This window comes from Acomys russatus, chromosome 14 (genome assembly GCF_903995435.1).
Source record: "Acomys russatus chromosome 14, mAcoRus1.1, whole genome shotgun sequence".
Classification (NCBI taxonomy): domain Eukaryota; kingdom Metazoa; phylum Chordata; class Mammalia; order Rodentia; family Muridae; genus Acomys; species Acomys russatus.
In genome coordinates this window covers 37,817,134-37,841,405 of record NC_067150.1, presented here as the reverse complement: position 1 = coordinate 37,841,405, position 24,272 = coordinate 37,817,134, and the positions used below count along the sequence as shown (strand labels likewise).

General features: G+C 48.7%; 1 protein-coding gene across 1 annotated transcript in view; it reads right to left on the bottom strand.

Annotated features, from left to right (window-relative positions):
- The window catches only part of Sik3 (SIK family kinase 3), a 214,628-nt gene that overhangs the window by 8,204 nt on the left and 182,152 nt on the right, over positions 1-24,272 (bottom strand). Inside the window, exons 7-21 of the mRNA XM_051156351.1 lie at positions 20,181-20,299; positions 19,548-19,658; positions 19,149-19,292; positions 18,602-18,679; positions 18,380-18,489; positions 16,100-16,253; positions 15,680-15,835; positions 12,410-12,480; positions 10,102-10,245; positions 6,449-6,599; positions 5,723-5,848; positions 5,389-5,474; positions 4,881-4,990; positions 3,544-3,883; positions 2,117-3,015 (exon numbers count right to left, since the gene is read on the bottom strand). Coding sequence (XP_051012308.1) covers positions 2,117-3,015; positions 3,544-3,883; positions 4,881-4,990; positions 5,389-5,474; positions 5,723-5,848; positions 6,449-6,599; positions 10,102-10,245; positions 12,410-12,480; positions 15,680-15,835; positions 16,100-16,253; positions 18,380-18,489; positions 18,602-18,679; positions 19,149-19,292; positions 19,548-19,658; positions 20,181-20,299 — 2,799 coding nt within the window. The remainder of the gene's footprint in view (positions 1-2,116; positions 3,016-3,543; positions 3,884-4,880; positions 4,991-5,388; positions 5,475-5,722; positions 5,849-6,448; positions 6,600-10,101; positions 10,246-12,409; positions 12,481-15,679; positions 15,836-16,099; positions 16,254-18,379; positions 18,490-18,601; positions 18,680-19,148; positions 19,293-19,547; positions 19,659-20,180; positions 20,300-24,272) is intronic.

Genomic DNA, 24,272 nt, shown 5'->3' with positions numbered 1-24,272 from the left:
GGGAGGCAGAGGCAGGCGGGTCTCTCTGAAGTCAAGGCCAGCCTGGTCTGCAGAGCTAGTACTGTGTAGTAGAGACTACTCAGAGAAATCCTGTCTTGAAAAACAAACAAACAAAAAAACTGCTTAGTTTCTTTCCCCTTCATCTTCCCCTTTTCTTGTGCTTCTCCCCCAAGCCCAAATGGCAGAATCCTCTCTGCTCATGTGCTTTCTAGGTTCTAGAAATCCTCCCTGCTCTTCTGCAGAGCTGGCCTCTCCCTCTCTGGGTGACCACAGCACGCATACTGACTATGCTCGCCTACTATGGGAAAGGAGTATAAAGAGGCATTTCTGACACTAGGGGACAATGGTGCGGGAGGCCTCTTCATTCTTCCTGTAGACAGGCATCACAGAGGAGGAAAGTGAAGAGAAATCAGAGAGAGTAACTTCGGAAGGACACTTGTAAGGATTTAAACACGTGGCACTAGGAGCTGGTGGAGTGGGAGGCACCATTCCTTCTAGCCTCACTCCTTCAGTACACCAGAACATGGTCAGGAATTTGTTGTGGTAGTGACAGAGTGACAGTAGGGCTTGGCTCCCACCTGTCAGCTCTGACCTGGAGGCAAGTTAGAAATCTCTTAAATCTTGGTTGCTTCACTGGTGATATGGGGATAATGGGCCAGGTGCGGCTCAGTGGCAGAGCTTGCTCACCCAGCATGTGTGAGGCCCCGGGTTTTGCCCCAGCATCACAAAAGGGAAGGAAGGACAGAGTTCACTGTAGGAGCAGCCTTCGGTGTGTACACATTGAGGGCACATGTGCGTGATGCGGGCTTAGCATGCTAACTCACCAGCAGCTTTCCACACACGGATTCTCTGGCACAGTGTGGCCACTACAGCCATCCATCTCTTTTAGAGCATGCCCAGCAACAGGCTGCTCAGGTAGCCTATGATGACAGTTTCCTGTGTCAGCCTTCCATGGGGGGCTAAAATCGGCTGGGATTTCTTCTCCTTGTCACACACCTAGCTAAGCCAAGTCCCTCTTCCACCTCACAGGTCTGTCTCTTCATAGTGGTTGTGTTCCAAACCCCAATATCTGCTAGGTGTCTCTTGTTCTGCATATGACCTGTTCAGAAAGTTCCACCCTAAATATGGCCACCAAAGACTACTACAACACGCGTGCAGAGGGCACACCTCTGGGCTGGGTGACATCATCTATCCCAGAGGTCAGGATTTAGCTGTCATTTTTTTGTAACCCATTTCTCTGTGTCCGAGCATTTGACAAGCACATCTGAAGCCACCAACTCTTCAGAGGACCCGCTTAAGCTGCAGATTTGCCAACCTGTTCAGATTTAACCAACCTCGGAGTGGAGTTGTGTACACTGCCTTTAAAGGACAGGGCAGAATTACAGGTAGCTCTGGGGGGTGGGGAGAGGAGCGATGGAAGAAATGCCCCAAGTTGCAGACTCTGTGAGTAAGTCATCTTTGCTCCCTTGGTGGTGGTGGTGAGGAGGGGTGGCATGAAAGGCTGCTACAGGGGAAAGTTCTGGTTCTGCTGGACAATCGAGAGCATCTAACAGAACTCCCCGATGGGAGCCCTCATCTTCAGATGAAAGTGAAGGCAGCCGCCATACAGTTTATGGCACACTAAGTTATCAAGGGCTCTCCCTTTCTCACACAAACAGTGGGTATAAACACACATCACAAAATGCTGCAGAAGGCCAATGCTCATCCTGCTTCTCTGTCACAGAAGACAAGAACAGAGGCCAGGGCTCTCATGCTCAGGACAGAGGTGAGACCAGGGCTGGCCCAGGGCTCTGATTCTCAGCCACACACTTCCTCAGTGCTGCTGACTGTCTCTACTGCAGCTTTCAGATGACAGTCAGCCATATCTGGATTCCAAGACACCATGGGTGAACAGGCGTGCCCTGGGCACTGCCTACCATTCTCACTTTATTTTGTAAGTGGCTTCTGCTTCCTATATGCTTCACCTCTCCCCACATGGTCCTGAGGGTCTGCTCAGGGTTGTTTTGTCTTTTTGTTTCCTTCGGAGCACAGGATACTAGCAGAACCAAGCTAATGCCCCTGCACACTTAAATCTGGGCAGACTTGCCCGAGACCTTCACTTTGAGGGGACTCTTACCTCGGCTGGGCACCTTATTTCTATTGAACGTGGCAGCTGGCTGGTGTCCGTAGGGATGGATCCCCAGCTCTCGGGCCTGACTCACAGTTCCCAGCAAAGACTCGGGGTCCACAGGCCCACTGGTGCTCAAGAGCAGAGGGCTGTCGTGGCAACCTTTGGTCAGTGTGCTCGAGCTCTTGTCTGGGAAGCCCTCCTTGGCCCCCTCACACAAGCAGTCCTCTTCCATGCTCTCCGAGTGCATCAGTGGCGGCTGACAGGCATACCCATGGGTGGGGGAGGGCGAGGGACCCTGTGAGATACACTCTTGTGCCCTGATCTGTAGGAGATGCTGAGGGCTGCTGTGGTGGCGGTGGTACGAGTCAGCATTTTGATAAGATAAAGCCTGGCGCTCTGTCATACTCTGTCCCCCGAGGCTGGGAGCTAGGCTACCAGCATCCCCTTGGTTCATGTGCCTGAACAATTCATGGTATTCTTGCTGCTGTTGTTGTTGCTGCTGCTGCTGCTGCTGTCGATGCTGTTGCTGCCTTTTAATGAGCTGTGCAAACTCTGCTGGAGGCAGCCGAATGTCCGAGTGGCCGGTGAGCGAATGCCGGGGAGAGAGCAGTCCTTGAAGGATGTGGGGAACCTGCTGGTGTCTGGTATAGTCTGGCGGTGTAGGGGAGAGCAGAGCTTGCTGTAGTGCTGATGTGGTATAGTGTGGTGGCTGCTGTTGATGTGCACTGGGAGGGAAAGTGGGGAACTGGTCAAGTGGAGGGACTTTCAGGGCTTGAGCTGGAGGAAACCCCACTCCTGTTGAAGGGCTGTAGCTGCTGGGGGACCCCCGGGGCTGGTCCGAAAATAGATGGGGGTGTAAATGCCCCTGGTCGTAGTTAGCAGGGGAGAAGCGATTCACGTTCAAGCTGCAGACACAAAAGGGTGTGAGTACCAGGCCTCTGAGTAACAAGGACACCAACTCCCCTGGGAAGAGTTCCTAGCCTTCATTAGCATGGAGCTCCCATGGCACAGACCTGGGCTGCAGTAGGGAGGGCTATGCTCAGCACCTCTTGTTGTCCCCTTATTTGCTTATCCAAGTCTTTGAGGAGACTTTTGGCACTGGGCATGTAATTATCTCGAATGCAGCTCAGATTAAAAACTAATCTGAGCTGTTTTGAGTGTCAGTCTCCCAGAGAACGATGGAGAATGACGCCTCCTAGAAGCACAAAGCCGGGGAGCTGACAGGGTTCTATGTTCCTCTAACAGACTTTCTCTTCCTTGTAGAGTCAGGAAGGCCCTCTGCCATTTGTCTCCTGCCTCACTAACACTTTGGCTCATCAACAAGCTCATCTCACACCAACCACGCTGCCTTGACAAAGGGTGACACAAGAGCACAGGCTGTTGGACTCACTGGGCTAGAGGGCTTCTCCCCCCACATCGCCGAAAAGCCTTACCTGTGGGCCTCTGCGCTGTCGGCACTCAGCTGCTTGGACAAGGGTCGGTGCCCATAGCTGAAGGGAGCCATTAGGCTGGTACGGTGCTGTATCGGAATCTGACTGGCACTGGGGCTGATGGCGATGCTCCGCCCCGCAGAGCCTGCAGTTGTCCCAGCCATGTTGCTGAGCATGTCGACAGGCTCCTGTAGCTGGATGGTCACTGGCTGTGACTGGCTGGCTTGCTGTAGGCCCAAGCAGGTTAGTGCTATACTGGGAGGTGGGGAACAGTTGCCAGGCTGCTGCTGGAAGATTGCACCATGGGAGGGTAAGCCTTGAAACTGGGAGGGAGACGTAGCACCTGCAGAGAAAGGGACCACAGGATCACCAAGTACCCAGGTTACCTGCCAGCTGGAAGTCAGGGAACCCAGGGGGAAGACTCACAGCAGACAGCATCTGGCCTTCTTAAACATCACTATACAAGACAAGATCAGAAACTGATCTAACCCACCGGGTCCTACACACAGAACTATGACTCAGTAGGTCAGGTGGGTTCCCTGTTCACTATTTCTAACTAAGACCCCAAGAGCCAGTCTACGGCTGGATGTACACAGTGTTTCTCAGGCGCATGGGAGCAATCCTGAGAGTTGGTTAAGCTGCATGTTCTGATCTGGCAGTTCTGAGATAAAACTCAAGATCCAACTTTGATCCTCTGATCCAAGGACTCTACCTTGAGCAGGAAGAACTGACAGGCAACTGTAGTGCATCTGCAGAATGCCAAGGAGATGGACAAGGGATTTGACTGTGTGGACAAGGACCTGACTGTGTGCTAGTCTCTGAAGATGCACGCCCACCAGTCTTCACACCTAGGAGAGCTGGGAGGGTTTTTGTAGCTGTATTAATAATGGTTAGCCTGTATTAAGGACTCTCATGTCCCAGGTGATTTACAAAGATTTCTTTCTTTTTTAAATAATTTACTTATAAAAAAAAATAACTTACTTTTTTTTTAACTTACTTATTTTTATTGTATGTATATTGGTGTTCTACCTGCTTGTATGTGTGTGCGATGATGTCGGATCCCCCAGAACCCCATGTGGTTGCTGGGAATTGAACCCGGGTCCTTTGGAAGAACAGCCAGTGCTCCTAACCACTGAGCCATCTCTCCAGCTCCTGTACATAGATTTCTCAAGTGTTGCTATTATTACAGTTATTACCAAGAAAGCATAGGTACTCAAAAGTTAATTTACACAAGGTTTCAAAGTCAAGAAACAAAATAAAACCCAACAAATCAAAGTAAGAACCAAGTCTTTCCCCACATGGCACATGATGGATCTGTCCCCATGGCCACCTCCACTCACCGTGAGGCGGGATCATGGCAGTGCTGGCGGGAGGAGGACTATTACTTGGCTGCCTGAAGAGATGGTTGTTGGGGTGGTTGGGGGGCGGGCTTGAAGGCTGAATCCTTAACCTTAAAAGTGACAGAACAGATATATAAGCCTTCTGAGGTGACAGAGTCATCTGTGATTAAAGTTTAGCCACACAGTACAGACATCTTTCAGTCTGGGGAGGACAGCCATGGTAGCAGGCCACCACGAGTGTTTCCACATTTCATTCCACCCAGCTCCACTGCCACAAATGCAGCACTCAGTAGCTTGGCCTGCGATGGCTGTCAGGTTACTCTGCTCGTGGGGCGAAGGAAATAGTTAGGATTTTAGGAAGCCCTTCGAACTCTCAACCAGCTTCCCTGTTTCTTCAGAAGACTATTCCAAAGTGAATGCTCAAGTCAGTCCACTTTCCCCATGAGTCAGGCCCAGGGTGACATGCTGGCCAGCCAGTGACTTAGCAAGAGTACAAGTGGTTCATTACCTCTGGAGCTGGTGGGTGAGGAGAGCTGGCTGATTTTCACATGCAGCCTGAAGAGGTGGGGAAGGCTGAGGAGAACAAATAGAATCCTAAAACATAAAAGGGGGGACGACAAGCATCATGAGCTATAAAGTTCATCCGAGCTATTCTTGAAAGAGAAGATACAGGAAGTACTTTCTGTGACTCAGAATTTTGCTTCTGTGCCTCATCAAACACGTCGCCCATAAACGCGACTCACACTCCACTTTGCCCCGAGTCGTCTTCACAAGGCACAGGCTGATGAGCCTGAACGCAGACTGAAATGCACTGGAGAAGAGGAGAGTGAGTGAGGGCCTACTTGAATTTGCTGCTGGAGAATCTGATGGTGCTGCTCCTGCTGGTACAGCATATGCTGCTGCTGGGTCTTCTCCAGGGTTCTCTCATCAATCTGCCCCCCGTACATCTTCTGCAGCTGCTCACACTCCTGAGGGGAAAAGCAGTGGGTACAGATAGGACGCAGCCAGGCCACCACATGCAGTGATCTCAGCAGATGCTGATCTGCCCCAAGGTCTCGTGGGCAGAATGAGCCACTGCAGAAGCATGCCCTCGTTGGGCATCTGGACAGGGGCCCCACACTCTGCTCTGAGTGGGAAACACTAAGGGCTGCATGGAATCAAATATAAACACGAAGCACTCACTACCTGAAGCTCTTGGCTTCACAGTAGCCTGGAAGCAGGTTCCCTACCTCTGGGAGCAATGCTAGCAGGAGATTCTGCCTGGTGTAACAAGGGTCCACTAGGACCCAATGCCCTGCATGGCAGGGAGAATGCCAAGGCTGCTTAGATGTACCTTCCCTGGTGCTTCCCAGTGAAAACCAAGCCAAAAATACTTTTCCAGGAAGCTACAGAGATAGTAGGGAAAATCTTACTGTCATTAAGAGGGAAGCGAGCTTGCCTCTGGGGAGGGAAGGGCAGAACAAACTGAGGACCACATATCAGAAAGCTATCCTGTTCTAGGCTAGAACACTTCGGTGCTGCCCGAGTCCTGGACACTACACTGTTACCCACGCCCCTCCACAGGTTACCTGTTGTAACTGTTTGATGCTGCTGTTGTTGCCCATTTTTTCCAGATGAGCTTTGAAGGCCTGGATGCTTGCAGCCCCATCTGAGAACCGGCGCACGGGGGAGAAACGCTCCGTAGGGAGGTGCAGGGTGTTGGAGTCCTTGTAGGTGGAGCTGAATATATGGGAAGAGACGGTTAGCAGCTAGGACTCGTCAGGGGCTTTGACCAATCACACAGGGACCACTGTTCCAGATGAATACAGAGACAGCGGCTGCATGAGGAGCCCTGCGCATGCCACTCCCATGTCATTTTCTGAGGTGGCCGCTTCCCTTCAGAGGGCTATAAACACTCATCTCCCACCTCCACTTACCTCAGGTTGGTCCCACTTCCCAGGCCTGGTGAGGTCCTGGGGTCAATTACATCCTGTCCTTATAAACATACTAGAGCAGGGTACAGCTCCTCAGTGCAGCAGGGCTCGGGTTTTTATGGTCATTCACTTATTTTTCTATTATAGTTACATTTTGAGGGATTATTTTGTGCAAGATCTGGTTTTTAAAACCAGATCTCTATCTGGTATCTTCAGAAACTTAGAATTCGCCATTTGACCTGGAGTTATCTCCAGCAGCAGCCTATCTGTGGCTAGAATGAAATCAAAGTCAGTTCTGTGGTCAAAGGTCTGGCCTGGAACTCACAGTTCTGTTCTAGAAAAGGGAGGGTGGAGGCTGGGGTGAGGGAAGAAAGGGACTTCTGATTCCCGGCTGGAGACAGCACACTCCTCAGGAATGTGCGCCTCAAGATCCTGCACGTACCTTGTGAGCACATGAGGCCTCCTACTGTGAATGCTACCTCCTCACAGAGCAGCACCTGCCCTACCTCCTTCTGACAAAGGGGTCCCCACTGCTTAATCAGAACACAGCCAGTGTCTTATGGGGAGAAAGAAGAGCCATTGATCAGGCGCCCCAAGACAGCACCGGGCTGGGCTGGCTAACACCTATACTTGCGGCCTAACCAGAAAGAGATGTTTATGAAGGAGCTGCAGGTTAAAGGCTGCAGAGGCGGCGGCGGCATCCCCACAGCAGATGGAAAGGGTCAGGGTGGCAGGTCTAGGGCAGAGATGACATTACACTGAGCTATGGATGAGGTGACGAGTCACCTCGCCAGTTCAGACTGAAGCAGAGCCAAAGCCAAGGAAGCAGGTGAACAAGCAAGTTCAAATACAGTGCAGACAGGGAAGGATTGAGGAGAAATGACGATGGGGCAGCAATGCCAAGAGAGTTTCTGATGACAGGTGACAGCCCTCACTCTCTCTTTACTAATGGCACTTCTCCTGCAGACTTCATCAGAGCTTTAAGCAGAAGTGAGCTAGTGAAACGAGCATGAACATCTACTTGTTTTAGTAACAAAAAAGACAAATTAATCAGGGGTGGGGGATGGGCATGACAATCAAGAAACAGCATTCACGGAGGCTGACTTCAGGAGCGCGCTCTGCTTGCATTTCAGACTCTGAATTAAAACACAGCACCGGTATTAGTTGTCCTAAAATCCAACTCCTACACTGTCAGTATTTTCAGGCAATGGACAGATTTCTATCACCCAGAGCTGTTCTTCAAGCAGTCTTTCTGCACAAAATCATTCTTTCTCATTACAGCAAGGATCTCCCAGGTTCCAGGTGTGGGCACAGCTTTCCGGACACTTGGGCTGTGAAGAGGCTGGCCCCAGCTCAGCCTGGCTCAGGGACTTCTGAGGGGCAGTTCCAAGAGACCTGCCCAGTGTAGAGGCACAGGTAGTGTCAAGCGTGCTTGACTTGACTTCGATAGCAACCACGCTCACCCAGGGCAGCCTCACACAGGCTGTTATTTCCACTATACTCTTCAAACAGAGACGCAGCCCCCAACTGGATATAATCTGCTTTGTGTTAACTTTTAAATCACACACTTCCAGGGGTGAGTATGTTGACCAGACCCTCTTCTGTCTCCATGGTGGACTTCACCTATTATAACACAAAGAATAGATATATATTCTGTTCTTTTAATCATTTTCCAGAAAATGAAAGGAATCCAGTGACACAGACAAGCCACCAGGGTCATATCATGAGTTTTATGGCCTTAGAACACTTCTCTTTTCTCCTGAATTAACTTTAATCTCGCATGTTTGTATAGTGACCCCATCAAGATAGCTCTGTTTATACAAATGCCCAATAGCACACAATATGCCATTCGAGCATTCATTTGTTTCCAACTCAAACTGTCTTGGCCTTAGAAACCCGTGGAATACTACCAAGAATGTGTACATGGGAGCAAACAGTAGAGCTCTAGGAGGTCAGGCCCCAGCAGGGCCTGCAGGTGGAATGCTTATCACTCTGATGGGCCTGCAGGTTGTTGTGACCTTCTTTTTAATAGAATAGAGGGTCTGTGAGGAAGGCTGCCTGGAAGTGCTGGTCACCAGTTTCCGAAGGAGCATGGAGAATTAAAGCCAGATACGCAAAGGACAAAAGCTAAACAACAGGCCCTGGGAGAGCTGACAAATCAAATGTCAGATGAGGAAGAGGTGGTGAGGAACAAAAAAGAGGCGCAGAGGCAGCGCACACTGCTGCCTGCTGGTGGGAGTAGTCCAATCAGCAAACACTGAGGGATGGCTGCAGCTCCCAAGGGTTTCCATTGGCTCCTAATGGGACTTTTTCTTTCTAAATTGTTCATGGTCATTTATGACAGCTTATCTGCCTTCTTCCAGAGTTCCAACGTGGCACTAATCGTGTCCCTGTCTGCTCAGAGTTCACTCATCCCTGCTGATTACCTGATGCCCAGTGAGTGAGAAGCACGGTGAGAACACTGGATGGGGCTGATCAGAGTGACTAGCCCAAGTGTCCTCCTTCCTATTGGCACACATATGCCCCCAGTTTCATCAGACCCCAAGCGCTTTCAGCCTTCCCAACGAGACTGCATTCCACTAGCTCCACAAGAAGACTGGAAGAAAGAAGATCAAGCAAAGGCTGCTGACTTGGCCAAGTGTGGTCTGGGAGCTGGGTGACAGTGTAAGAATGGATGTGGCTAAGGCCGCTTGCTGGTCATCAAGGAAGTCACGGGAGATTGCGGCAGGGCTCCCTTGGACTCACTGAAGCTTCTCTAGGCAGGATGGTGACGCTTGTTTTCCCTTTTCAGAGCCATGAATTCTAAATAACACAGGCCTAGCAAAAGACCCTGCTGCCAGACTATTCAAAGAATGACTTCCCAAAACACAGCACTCTGAAAGGATGCAGCGTCCCTGCTCTACCATTCTCTAGGGCTGTTCCTCCTCCTAACCCCAGCCTGCCGCTCAGGCCAGCATCCATTCTTTTGAAGGAGATGAACTATTAGTGGTCAAGTCTTTGGATGTTGCTACAAAATCCTCATTTCTAGAGTTCCTTCTTAAGAACATCACTCCCTCAAAGCCCTCCAGGAATCAGCTGCACATGATGAAATAGTTCTGCTAGGAAACGGGATGGAAGAACCTGAGATTTCTTCAGAATCCTAGAGGAAGCTTTTGCCCAGCTCACCGCTTAGAGCTAAGCGCTGAGGTGTGAGTTGGGGGTGGCAGGTGGCTTCTAGTTAAAGCTAGTCACCATGACCTGGAGACTAGTTAGAAAGCTGCTGGTCCAATGAGCCTCAAGGAAGCTCACACTGCCACGTGGCTACTCACCGATGCTGGTCAGGTACCAGGTGAGGAGGCCAGACCCGGGAACGGAAAGACTGCTGTCCTAGCTGCCGTTGCAGGTCCGGTGGGATCTCAGCTGTCGGGCTGGTCATGGCCAGTGTATGCCTTTTGGACCTATTTGCCAAGTACCTGCAACAAGCAGGGAGGACATTTCATAGTAAAAAAAAGACAAGACTGTTCCCGCGCAAAGAAGCAACAGAAGTTAGTCCGAAGGACTGGGTGGGACAGGGTGGGGCACTGCAAGGGCTCCACGGCAAGCAGCCTCTAACAGGATGGATGAGGCATGTCTAACAGGGCAACAGATGGCAGCTCACAGCTGAAGTGGCTGGCTTCAAGCTTGAGAGTAGCCATTAAGAGAAGAAAGACAGATTTAGCTCACAAAGGCAGCGGGATCAATGTCCTTACTTCATTCCATTCAACAGAAGAAGTTAGTTTCCTACATACTAGTTTTTCTCCACTTTTCTAAACTGTAAGTCAGAGGAAATGAACCCAAGGTCTGCTTCTAGAGGGACAAGTGAGGTGCTTACAAAGAGCCAACCGTATGTCTCCTGGTGTCAGAGGCGGCAGGGTTTTGTGCTGTTCTTAATGCGTGCCAAAGAACATACTCTTGTTTGAGGACAACCGAGTTCTTCCCTCATGTCCTGTGACCAAAACTCAATCACTGGAGAAGAAAAACTGATGTGGTCCTGAAGGACTAACTTAGAGGATGAAGAAATAAGACCACCCGGGATACTCAGAGCCATTTTCAGGAGGTAAAGAAGCAAGGTAAAGAAAGATTCGAAGTTAGCCTCCACGATGCCTTCTACTCTACGGAGCTTGCAGACCTACTTGGGTCAGCACTGTAGCAAGACCCAGGCACCCCCCAACCCTCCCCCCCACCCAGTCTGGTCCAGGCTTCCTCAGCACTTCCGCCTGTCTTGGGTAGAGATAAGAGAAGCACGATTCCTTTCTGTCCCTTCAAAATGAAGGGCATCCTAGCCTTTCAATGTTGGTCTGAATAAGATGGGGCCAGAGGAAATGAGGTCTAAGACAAAGAAGGTAAAACACAGCTGCGCCTTTCCAAGGAGGAAAGGCAGACACAGAACATTCCTACTTTCTCATTTCTTCATGACACCAGCAGGGCTCATTTGCAACCTCATATATCCTTTTATCAGCAAACCACAGACGCAAGAGCATCGGCCTGAGGCAAAGTCACGACGCTTTTTCTTCTACTGTCTAGGGTGTGGTGGGAGCTGGCAACACTCCTGTTCACTAGGGTTTTCTTTCAGCACAAGACCTGCTTCTTTGACCAGGAGCTCTTGCACAGACTCCTGAGCATAGAAAGGGAGTCCTGGACGTCATCCTCAAGGCTCTTGGTTTGTTCCTGACTAAGTTACCTATGTAAGCTAAAAGCTGTTATCAGACTGCAATTCATGGTATGCAAACTTGCTGGAAAAAGCCATCAGAGCTTAATGTCCATTGATAAAAACACCCAAAGTTCCCCCGAGAGCCCATGAAAACCATTTTATTTCAATTTCCCTCAAGGGAAAACATATAATCTCAAAGAACACCTGTATTTCTGGGAAAACACATGCTGGATTCTGGTGAAAACCCTTCCCCAGAAAATAAGAAAGACAACTCCACAAGGGTCATGCATGGAGCTGACGACCACGGCCACTGGAACTGAGGTCAGCAGACAGCATAGCATGCCTGATGGTCACTGTCGTTCTTTGTGAATCAGGCATCTCTCAACAAGGTTTTGCAAACAATAGATATTTACATCTGTCCCTGCCCCCCAACCCCCATTTTTTTTCAATTATCTCTTTGTTGGTACAAGGGAGTGGACGAAACACATGGCAAACAGTACAGGAGGTATTCATTCATTCTCCTGGGCAGGAGGAGTCCATGCCAGAAGTCCATGGCCAGACTAGCTAGGATCACTGTCATCTCAAATCTCCAATTCCTTTCCAGTAAACAGTTCGTGGCAGGTAGGAGCAGGCTTTAGGCCTTCTGAACACTATCAGGTTGCAATGTGAAGGCGGGGGACATGGAAGGAAGGAGGGAGGAGAGAAAACGTTCTTAAGGTTATTGCTGTCACTTAAGGGGCTTCCAGTGGCGCTTATAGAAATGAAATTTTCTGGGCAGTCTTCTGTTACTTCCGTGTGGGGAGGAACATGCCATCTGGCTTGAGCAAAGAGACCACACAAGTGTTGAAGCTGCACTGCACCACCTCCCTGGGCAGAGGTGACCTTTCGCTGGTTGCAGGGGAGCCTGCCCAAGGACGTTCTGCAAGCACTGCCAGATGCCACATTACCTCTGCACAGCTTCCTGATCTGGCTCCCCATCCGAGCTCTCCTCATCCACAGGGGTAACCGCTGGCACTGCCTGCAGAGAGACAGGAAGGAAAGTCTCAGTGTGGAGGCTCATTCTGTGATGCCCTGAACTCTGGACCAAGGCCAAGGGTCTTGTTAATGTTCTTATTTCAAAGACTTTTCTAGAACCTGTGGGTTACAGAGAATGTTTATACATCTTGTTTTCCAACTATCTTGCTCATGTGATATATTTGGGTTTCTTCCTTTGCTTATCTGACACTTGGATGCCTTTTATAAAACAGTGGCTGTGGATTCATAGCTACGGTCTTTGCCTTTGTTTTAGAGACAAGTGAGCAGGCAATTGTAAAAGCATGATTAAGCTCTCAAGTCCTCTAGGGGGTGCTTGGGAACTAAAGAAGGCACCTTGGAGGAAGTAGCAGCTGACCTGATACCTGAGGCAAGCATAGGAGCTAGTAGCTGCTAAAGAGCAAAAGGGCCAATGGCTGAGAACAGAGGGAAGGCCCGCAGTGTCCAAGGACCTGGAATACACAGAAGTGCTTACCTAGAGTGCCTAGGAACCGACCGTGGCTTCACATTAGTGTCAGTAGCAGAGTCTGGATGTCTGAACTCCAGGAAAGCATCGTGGTTGTTTGAAAGCACATTGTCACGTAACATACAACAAACTAGTTATATATAATTCGATGCTTTAAAATACTCACTACATTCTGAAACATAAGTGAAACGAAAAGCACTACACTGGGGTTCCTGGCTCTCCTCTGCATGAAGACAGAAGTGTTGTACACCCTCAAAACATACTTTCGGCACAATGCACATAGAAGCATCACCCATGCCTCAGGCACTACACCAGAGACCATACTTCAGTGACCAAAAGGGGCATTTTTAAAACACTGCATTAGGGGATGGAGAGATGGCTCAGGGGTTAAGAGCACACACTGCTCTTGCAGAGGACCAGAGTTTCGTTCCCAAGCACCCATACTGGGTGGCTCGCAACAACTTGTAAACCAAACTCCAAAGGGTCCTACACCTCTGACCTCTGCTGGCACTTGTGCTGGGGTACACTCCCTCATTAACTAAAAATAAACATAAATATTTTCTTAAAAACTGGGCAATTACAAAACAAAACAAACTTCTTGAAATAATTCCAACATTTGAATCTTCACATCCTCTACTTAGATCTAAAGTGGAGTAAACAGCTGCATGGGAAGGGACTGGGGCCGAGGAGAGGAAAGGCACGTTACCAATGGCCTCGAGTAGCATACTAATTTATTTTGGGATGGGTAGTGGTGAATCACTACAGGATTTTAAGCCAGGGCACAGTGTTATAGGATCTGTGTTTGGAAAGGTGAGGTCTCTGTACTTGCAGGGTGAAAGGGGCAGCCAGTAGAAACCAGGAGTCAAGCCAGGTGCTAGCGGGGAGGCCACTGTGGTGATCCAAGTGTCGATGACTGAAGGAAAGGGCACAGAGACGGAGAGACGTAAGCTATGCAATGCATAGACATGAGATAACTCATTGGTAGAGGGAGTAACAAAAACTGTAAAAAGATTTTAAAAGACCCACGCTCCTAGCTTGTGTAACTACCAAGACAATGACAGCGCTGTTCGCTGTTCCTGTCAGGGAAAGGCAAGTGTCACAGAGTCAAGAGACGCTCTGGAACAGGCTGCATTCACACCCTGAGCACCAATGGTAGAGGCAAGCACACATGCAGATGTGCAGAACTCAGAAGAGCATTCTGGGTGGAGAGCCCAGGGGCAGTTAAATTATGGGAGTGGACAGGAAAGGGGCCTCAGGCAAGTCAACTCTGAGCAGACAGGAGACCTGAAAAGGAGACTGACTGGCAGAAGGAAAATCTAGGGTAATGTTACAAAAGCAAAAAAAGTATCACAAAGAAGGGGGGGAAAGGTCAACAGTGACTAATAGAGTTGGGACATCCAAAAAGATAAAGATTAAAAATGCCCACTGGGTTTATCAACAATAGCGTGTTAGCGGTCTTGGCAGCAACAAATCCAGTGGACAGAGTAAGTCACCCCACTTCCCATAGTGGTGACCCTGATCCTTCCTAACCAATACCAACCTTGCCCATGGAATGCCTCTGCCACATCATTCATGTTGGCATTTAATCCCACATGCTTTTTTTTTTTTTTTAGGCTGTGTCTTGCTCTGTAGCCATTGTTAACTTGGGACTCACTATGTGTATATATATCTACACACACACACACACACACACACACACACACACACACACACACACACACAGAGTTGGCTTCAAACTTGTACTGACCCTCCTGTCCCTGCCTCCCAAGTGCTGGGATTACATGGCTTTGCAGGTGCTCTTACTGTTCAAATACTTCCCATAGCTGGACTTGTCTGAAATCATAAACAGTATACCAAAGGCTCTGATACAGACCTGCTTTCTGAACTGTGGTGCTACTCAAAGTGTGGCCCATAGGCTCACATAGTGCTCTATGACCAAAGGAAGGAAAGAACGGAAGTCCAGAGTGAGCTTCTGTGTGCATTAACAGAGTGTTTTTACAAGTATTGATCCAAGATGGATCGGAGAACAAAAGCTACTGTGATTTTATCAACTACTGTGATTTTAAGCAGTCGTCCCCTAAACAGTTCACAGGGGCTAGGGAGACAGTATTCAATCTGATGAACTACGACAGAAAAATCACCAGAAATAAACAGAAACCAATGTGTGAAATAAAACCTTTATATGTCACCATCTTACAAAATGATGTGATTCAGACACCAACTGAAGTTTGTGCCAAAAATGTTAGGCAGTATTGATGAGAGGAGAGTGGGTGAGATGGTAATTTTGGAAGCTTGTCTAATGAATGGTTAATTCCGTGGGCTGAGAGATGGCTCAACGGGTCAGCACTTGCTGTACAAGCCTCAAGAGCTGAGTTTGATCCCTGGAACCCACTGGAAGGTGAACGGAGAGCACTGACTCCCAAAAGTTGTGCTTTGACCTCCATGCGTGCCCTGTGGTGTGTGCACACCTCTTCCAACTAAGCTTTATAACATTTAAAAAGCAATTTGTTCCAGACAGCATTTCCCGCCTGAACTACTTCTGCTGGGGAAAGGTCGCTGAGGCGTCTTTATGTGGCCCAATGGGGAAAAGAAGGCATGTCAGCGAAAACACACAGCACGGTATTAGAGAGGAATGTGGGTATCTCAGCTGAGTCAGGCCCCTTTATTACAGCCTTTGTATCAAAAACCTCTGAGAAAGTCAGACTGCGCTGCTACTCACTGGTGTCATGGTGACAAGTGGGGAGGGTCCCCGTGGGCGCTTCAGCAGCTGCTGGGCATGCAGCTGGATGTTGGCGCCTCCATCTGAGGCTCTCCGGCCAAGGGGCCCCATTCCATTCAGCAGCTGTAGTGTAGGTGGCTGTAACAGAGACTGCTCCTGCCAAGAGAGTGGGCAGACACAGTGGTAAGATAGTAAGCTACGGGAGCAAGCAGCACCATCTACTACAGTTACAGGATCTGCTGACGACTGGAGGGGACTTAAGAAAGGGGACTCAAGAAATCCCCCGGAACCAGAGCTATTTACAAAAGGGAACACCCCTCTCTCAGGAAACCCTCCAATCCCAAGGAAAGTCCTTTTCAAGGCTACCAAGGGAAGACCAAGTTTGTTTCCTGTGGGCAGGCCCTTCCCACGGCCACATACCTTGTACTCGAGCTGCCCGGGTGGCTGCAGACTCTGCATGGGCAACAGGTTGTGCATGAAGTTCATGGTAGGGGCCACCTGCAGGAACGGAGCCTGTGGGTTCACTCCAGGAAAGCCAGGCAGGAGCTTCTGCAGGTCTTCCATAACTTCCGTGCTGAGCGGAAACAGGAAGAGAGAAGTGGTTACTCAGAAGTGTTTATGTCTTTGAGTCGATGCTACTTCTATACCCAGGACAGTAATTTTATTTATTTATATGTTTATTTATTTAACTTTTGTTTTTATTTGTTTGTTTGGTTGGTTTTTTTGAGACAGGGTTTCTTTTGTGTAGCCCAGGCTGTCCTGGAACTCTCTCTGTAGACCAAGCTGGCTTTGAACTTACAGATATCCTCCTGCCTCTGTTTCCCGAGTGCTGGGATTAAAGGTGAGTGCCTCCACCACCACCTGGCCTTTTCCATCTTTTTTGTTATGTGTGCAGATATGTGTATGACAGTAAACATGTGTGTGGTAGAGGGCAAAGGTGGGGGGTAGTCTTCCTCTACCATGGTCTCTGTGAACCCGGAGCTCACGGACTCGCTGCTCAGGCTGGCCATGGGCTGCGTGGATCTGCCTGTCTCCAGCCTACAAAGCTGGGCTTACAACAGAGGCTGCCACAGCTGGCTTTTCCCCAGGTGCTGGGGATCTGAACTCAGGTCTTTTACGCTCGAAGAGCAAGCACCTTCCCCATTACCCCGTTGGAAAGTGAAGTTCCCCATTTTGCTTTTCTCCTCAATTTCTATTTCTAAGATCCTACAGCAAAGCGGAAGTCTGCTGTGAGGAACTTCACTCTGTCATTTCATTCTGAGCTCCTGGGGAGTGCCATTCTTCATTGATCCCTCTGGAACGCCGACAGAGGAAACGCTGGCATGACTCCAGCCCAGGCTTTCAAAGTCTGGAGGCGGACAGCAAGTTTCTAGAGAGTGCAGGCCAGCCGCTAAGACAATGCCTGCCTGAAGTAGCAACTGAGTCACAGGGAAAGAATGCAATTACTACTGTCAGTGCTAGCAGGACAGATAAGAACTGGATGTTCGGAGCTGTCATGGCCAGCAGACTTTAAATAAGAGGTCTTTCCACTAATCCCGACTCAGAACTCCACCCCTCAGCAGTGACACATGCTGTGGAACCAAAGTGTCCCTTCTATTGCTTGTTGTTCACGCGCTGAGAACAAATAACATAAAACAAGCAAACCACCAGGCATGGGCGTTGCTCCTGGAGATCCACTCAGGGGACAGAAAGAGACATTTATAAGCAGGCCAGCTCTGCCCCGAGCTGGATCCTCAGGAAAACGCGTAGTGCAGCCTTCTCTCTGCTCATGAAGAAAACACTCCATCAAGAGATGGCAATTCTCATGCTGCAGGCCTCAACTGCAGGGTAGAAGTGGGGCGAGGTGTCCTCAGTCCATTTCCCAATATGGGGGCCTCAGGGAACACTGTGACAGGAAGCCTTTGGGGAACACACTACAAAATGTGTTTTGGGGACTCTTGTTCATTCTGGGGCAGAGCAAGAGACTGAACCCTGCAAGTGCTCCTAACTGTCCACACAGATAAACTGTGTCAAGCACTTGTCTTCCCTTTCTAGGAGAGCCCTGATAGAGAACACAAGGCCAACCCATCTCTATACACTTTCGGAGTTGGCTGATTAGTTACTTATTTTTTTGAGACAGGGTCTCTTTATGTGTCCTGGAACTCAATATATAGCCAAGGCTGGCCCTGAACTCAAGAGCTCCTTCTGCCTCTGCCTCTTGAGGGCTGGGATTAAAGGTGTGTGTCACCATGCCCGGCAACTTGACTGAATTTTAAGGAGCATTTCTGGGTGATTTAGATGAGAAGAATTCCATCACTGTTGACAAAGATGCCACCATACAGCCAGGCATGATGGCACAAACCTGTACTCCCAGTGCTCAGGAGGCAGAGGCAGGCAGATCTCTGTGAGCTCAAGGCCAGCCTGGTCCATAAAGCTAGTTCTGGACAGCCAGGACTACAAGAGAAACCCTGTCTTGAAAACCCCCAAAAAATAATAAAATAAAATAAAACAAACAAACAAATAAATAAAATTTAAAAAGATGCCATTATACTATTGACATGGGAATAGGGAGACTGTAACCAGTCCAATTGGCTATGGTCTAGCATGGCTCCTGATGTGTTAAAGGTGTATCTTGGCCACTTATTCAGTGGTCTTAGGAGGCACCAAGCCAGATGGGACCTTTTGCCTTAGTACTGGGCTGGATGCTGACCAGGTACTTACCGTGGGTCAGCCACTCCCACCGTGTGTCTCCTCATTGACAAATAACGGACCAAGGCTTCCGGAGAAGGCTCTTCACCCTCATCGCTGTCCAAGTTCACTGTCCCGTCAGGCTGAGGTGGATGGAAACACAACTGATCAGAAATAAATCAGAGGGAAAAAAGGAATTGTGGCTATGGGAAGAAAAGTGGTTTCAGTTGCCAGTGATCACACATGGCTACTTGCCTCTATAATCTGGTTCTCTGGGTTGATCAGCTGAACTTGGGGGACGCTGATGTTCATAGCGGCACCTGTCTGCTCTGCCTGGAAAGCAGTACACGTAGATACACAAAGACTTGAGACACTAGAGGAAGTACTGACAGCTCTTCAAAGTAGTCTCTCCCCTCACCTCTCTCTAGCTCTCTCACATGGTTTTGCTACGTAGCCCAAGCTGTCCTTGAACTTATCGTCTTCTGCCACCCACTCCCAAGGGTAGGACTATACTCAAAGCAGTCTTGATTGCCAAAGTCTGGATCTTCCGCTCCCAGAAGGCACAGCAAGGAAGCATTCTTTAGGGAGAATGGTATCTCATGACGATTTACTACTTCTCAAAATAAAATTTTGACCTCTTTCTCAAAGGAAGACTCAGACTGTGACTGTCTCTGACAGAGGAGCTGCAGCTGCAGATCCAGGGATGGACAAGAATCTCTCCTGCTTAGAGGCTGGCACGCAGCGGCTAGCCCTTACCCTGGTGTAACCTGTCCTCACCTAGGTCACTAGAGATATTGCCCACCTGGATATTGACTGATGCTTGAAATGCCATGGCTCGGGGCATGCTGGGAAGTGCTCCGAGACGCAGAGTTTTATGTCGCTTATGACGATCACACAGCAGGCTGTAGATTGCACTATAGTGATCATAGGCATCTGATCTTAAAGACTATGAAATAAGAAGGGGAGAGAGTGATGCCCTGATGAGATGGCACCTCAAGGACCACACCTCCAACACCACCAGCAGAACACAAAGCAGCTTCTTCCTTCCTTCCCAGGCCCCAGGAGGGCAAAGGAGCAGGAAAAGATGAAAGCGGAAGGACCCAAGAGCTCAGGAAGAAACAATGCAGGAAAGGAAACAATGCAGGAAAGGCAGGCAAGAGGAAGGGCCACTTATCTTATCTCCCCACTCCTTCTTAAGTACCTGAAGTGTGCGCTCCTTGTCCAATCCCATGTCTTCCATGGCCAAGAGGACATCATCATTGAGAGCATCTGTCTGTCTCTCCTCCTTCAGCTGCTGGCATTCAGCTATTAACTGTAACATGGAAAGAAGCAAGTTGTCAAGTCCCTGGTTAACGCCATCAACATGGCATGTAATACGTATTGGCCAAGCTGTTCTATGCCCCATTGCTGCAGATTCTCTGGGTCTCATACAAAGTCTTAAGCAAAACAGGCTGGCAATCAGCTATGAGCTGACAGGAACCTCCTGTTTGCTGCACTCCTGGGGTACATGGATCATCATGGGGAGCAGCAGTCTACGACAGAAGCTGTTGAAATGAGCACTCTCAGATAAGAGAGGCATCTGGTGGCAGCGAGCTGCAGAACTGGGGGTATAATGTCTCAGAAGTCAAAAACAAACTATGACGTAGGGACACATGGTAAGGAGCAGTGTCACTACTCTCCACAGCTCCCTGCTGAATTCACATGCCGCTTCGGTTTTACCCAGCAGTCGGTCCCTGCTGCTCATCTCTTCAGGTCCTGGGCAGATTACAATCACTGCTGGAGGAGTTTCTTGAGGTGGGGGGTGGGGGGGATGGGGGGTGTGGGGGCAGCTCACCCTCTCAAAGTTGGGATCCGCATCCCCCAGCTTCATCCACTTGTGCCTGCAGATCTGCTCCATCGAGAGGCGCTTATTTGGGTCTAACACCAGCATGTGGCGGATCAAGTGCTCACACTCTGCAACAGACAGACAGCCTGCCTTCAGCCTGGCGGGGGAGGCACTGGAAGCGAGAGCAGCAGGTAGACTCTCAGGCTCCCTGCTTCTAGTGATGCTTCTCTTCTGCCCTGATCCTTACCTACTCCACTGCTTACTCCAGAAGGAAACGGGCAAAGCAGACAGATGGAGAAAAAGAAAATCCAAATGGAGCAGTCTGGTCAATGCCTCCACTAAATCTGACAAGAAAAATATGGGGCGAATGCATCAACTCTATGATGTCTGCCCCTTTAACAGAAGGAAGACTAGAATGTTCTCTATAGAGATTCAATACCTTAGAGGTTCTCAGATTGGTCAGCTCTAGCCTCTATACACATCACGTGCATATTAATGACGTTGGGTTAGGTGTTAAATATATCTCTTCAAAAGTCAAGGGATCTGGAGTTTCTCATGGCACAGGGGACATGGCGGGGGGGGGGGGTGTATATAGGCCACCTTAGAACTTGCTTGCTTTTTTGTTTGTTTCGTTGTTGTTTCTTTAAGATAGGGTTTCTCTGTGTAACCCTGGCTGTCCTGAACTTGCTTTGTAGAGGTTGGCCTCAAACTTACAGCTATCCTCCTGCCTCCCCAGACTGCTGGGATTAAAGGTGTGTGCTGGGCTACGCTACCCCCATACCTTTACTCCCCCAGGCCCCCTCCCTTCCCGAAGGCAGGGTATTTCTATGTAGCCTTGGCTGTCCTACACGTGGCTTTGTAGGCCAGGCTACAGAGATCTGCCTTCCTCTGTTTCCCAAGTAATGGGATTAAAGACATGTGCCACCATCACCCAGCTCCTCAGAACTTTCTTAATATGAATTAAATACTACAGGAACATATAGTGGAGCTGACAGAGATTCAGCCAATAGATGTTTCTCTCTGGGGACTCATACTCCAGGCTATACTGAGAGAGAACAAAGGGTTTAAAATCAGAACGCTATATTCTGATTTCAAAGCTGCTTGGTTTCAAAAGTCTCTCGACTATAAGCTGGAAGCTCTAATGACCATGTGTGAGCAGTCATTATGAGGAAAATGGTAAGGGATGGTGAGGCCGTGGTAACTCATGGATTGTTCAGAGCATTTTACAATTACTATCTCAGCCCCAACACAACCCTAAGAGCAGCAGGCTGTCATCCTTCCATTTCCCAGACTGCGCACAGAGTCTGCAATCACATGGTTTTCAAGTCAGATTCAAACCAATAGTCTGGCTGTCCACCTGGGTGCGTGTACATGTGTGTGCAGGACAATGTGCCTATGTGAGCAAGCATGTAAGTTGGAGGTAATGCTAGGATCGCTTCCTCAATCATGTCCACCTTATTGTCGGAGACAGAGTCTCTCATAAACATGAAGCTCATCAATGCAGCTGGACGAGCTGGCCAGTGAACTGGAATCGGCCCAGCCCCACGCTCAGTGTTGGGGTCATGGGTGTGCACCACCATGCCCACCTTTACTTTTGTATGGGTGCTGGGAGTCCAAATGCAGCACTGCAAGCACTTTGCCCAACAAATCATCTCCCTAACCCTTGACCACAACTGTTGTGTAGCCTTAATCCTACAGAGCCAATGGGGTTCAGCTGCCCAAACCACTACCAGTTCACTCAAGCCGTCGCTGTTTGTTTAGAAACCTTTAGAAAAGGTTCCTAACTGGTCTTTCTGTTTCTCTTCTTGCTACAGTTATAGCCTATTCTCCATGGGGATTTTTCTAAAGCTAAGGCTAGACCAACACCGCTTTAATAATTCTACAGTTTCTTCTCATAATCCTCAGAATGAAAATCCACAGTCCTGGACCTCAAAGTATGATCCCCACAGATGCAGCTCTCTCCACTGTCTGGCCTCTATGCTTGTTCCTCAGGCCTTCTCATGGCAGGCTCCTTGCCATGCAGGTAAGAACCCAACTGTCACTTCCTCAGAAACCCTTCATTGTCCTCTGACATGAAAACAGGCTTAGTTACGCTTTGTCGTGTCATGTGATTTTCCTTTAACGAATTATTTAAGGACTTATCTTGTTTATATTTGTACTTGTTTACTATTCTGTCACAATGCAAGGCATGCATCTTGTCTACTGCCAAATGCAATATGAAATATCCAATACCAAAAATGATTGTTATGTCTAATGTGAACTGAATATTGACTGAAAATATGAATATTTTTTGAATATTCACCTTAATCAGACAAGTCTATATTGTGAAAATGCTTTTTATTTCATTTAATCTTCATAATAATCCTAGGTTACATACTATCAAGAGCCCCATTTACAAATGAAGAAAGAAGATTTTAAAAAGTTAATGCACTTAGCTGCCACAAGGCTATGCTCCTGACTACAAATAAAAATTTCAACTTGTTTTTGCTCTATGAGCAAAGGTATATTATTCAAGTGCTGTTCAGATCTGAATGACTATGGCCTCTCCATTCTAAAATTGTATCTAGTAGCAAGGCTAGAAGGCCCAGCACCACAGCATACCTGACACACAAGTTTATGGTCAGAGAGAGAGAGAGAGAGAGAGAGAGAGAGAGAGAGAGAGAGAGAGAGAGAGAGAGAGAGAGAGGGAGGAAGAAGGAGAGGAGAGGAGAGGAGAGGGAGGGAGGGAGGGAGGGAGAGAAGGAGCGAGGGAAGGAGGGAGGGAGAGAGAGAAAGAGTATGTGAGTGTGTTCCTAATTCACAAAGGCCAGTGCATGCTTTGGACATTGTGAAATTGTTCTTCAGGCCTCTAGATGGCAGTCCACTGTTTTCCTTTGGTCTTTCCACACAAACTTTAGTGCAGGACACCGGGCGACCAAGCCAAACAATGCTTGTAACAGGCCTGCTTTAAGACAAAGATTTTCTTTCCTAGGCAATTTCTTTAAACAACAACAAACAAACAGAACCTGTCACATAATAAGTCCCAATGCAAAGCTCAATTCCAGGATAGTGAAACCCTGGACTATTATTTATCCTGAGAGACCCTGAAGGCTCTCCACAGAAAACTCATAAGAAATTACATATACAAACTTTCACTAATTTTTGACTGTTCAAGGAGCCAAAACAGTTTGCAAAGATTCCCTAGACATCTACAGGCCCAAGATTAGGGACCTCTGCTACATGTCAATGGCACAAGGGCAAGGGCACTGATCCTGCCTGTTATATGGAACAGAAACTGGCAGAGGATCAGAAGCTAACACTTTTCATCTGTTGCAGAGGGTGAAACATGGCCGAACTCAGCATCAAGCCACATTTTCTTGGTGTCATATAGCTCATGAAATTGAATTCAGATGAGATCTGAACGTACTACTCTACACAAAATACGAAAAGGGTGGAAATGAAGGCAACGAACGCATCCAAACCCCAAATCACAGCCACAGGACAGTCGAATGAGCAACAGGACTGAAGCAGAGCAAAGGTGTGAGCTGCCGGCCCTTCCAGACACCACTGCAAAGTGGCTCCTCACTTGTCCCTTTGCTGCTGAGACTCAGGACCGTGGGGACACGGCAGGAGAGCAGCCTCCACCCCACCCCAGGCTGCTTCTGTCTGCTCCAAGTGACTCCAAGCAATCTTCATCCAAATCACCATGGGCCCTGGAAACTCAATCCTCCTTTAGAATGGTAACTACAGCATGCACAGGGTGGACTTGCCACTGACAGGCCTTCAACTGACTTTGAGGAGTGGGCGTCCGAATGGCCCTACCGCTGTAATGAAGACTGGCACTCTATCTGAGATGGCAACGAACGGCTCCGTCCTTGAAGAGAATTTTCTCAAGGAGGCTGAAGGTGTTTTGCTTGAGAGGAATACTAAACTATGCAAGGGTAAAGGTGTGTGTGTGTGTGTGTGTGTGTGTGTGTGTGTGTGTGTGTGTGTGTAAAACCCCTCTACGTTCATTAAAAGATGGAATTCACCAAAAATTCTCCTTGTTTCCATGACAGAAGGATGAGTGACATAACTGAAGAATTTATGAGGCTTATTTACCATGGAGAAAGGCAGATGTGG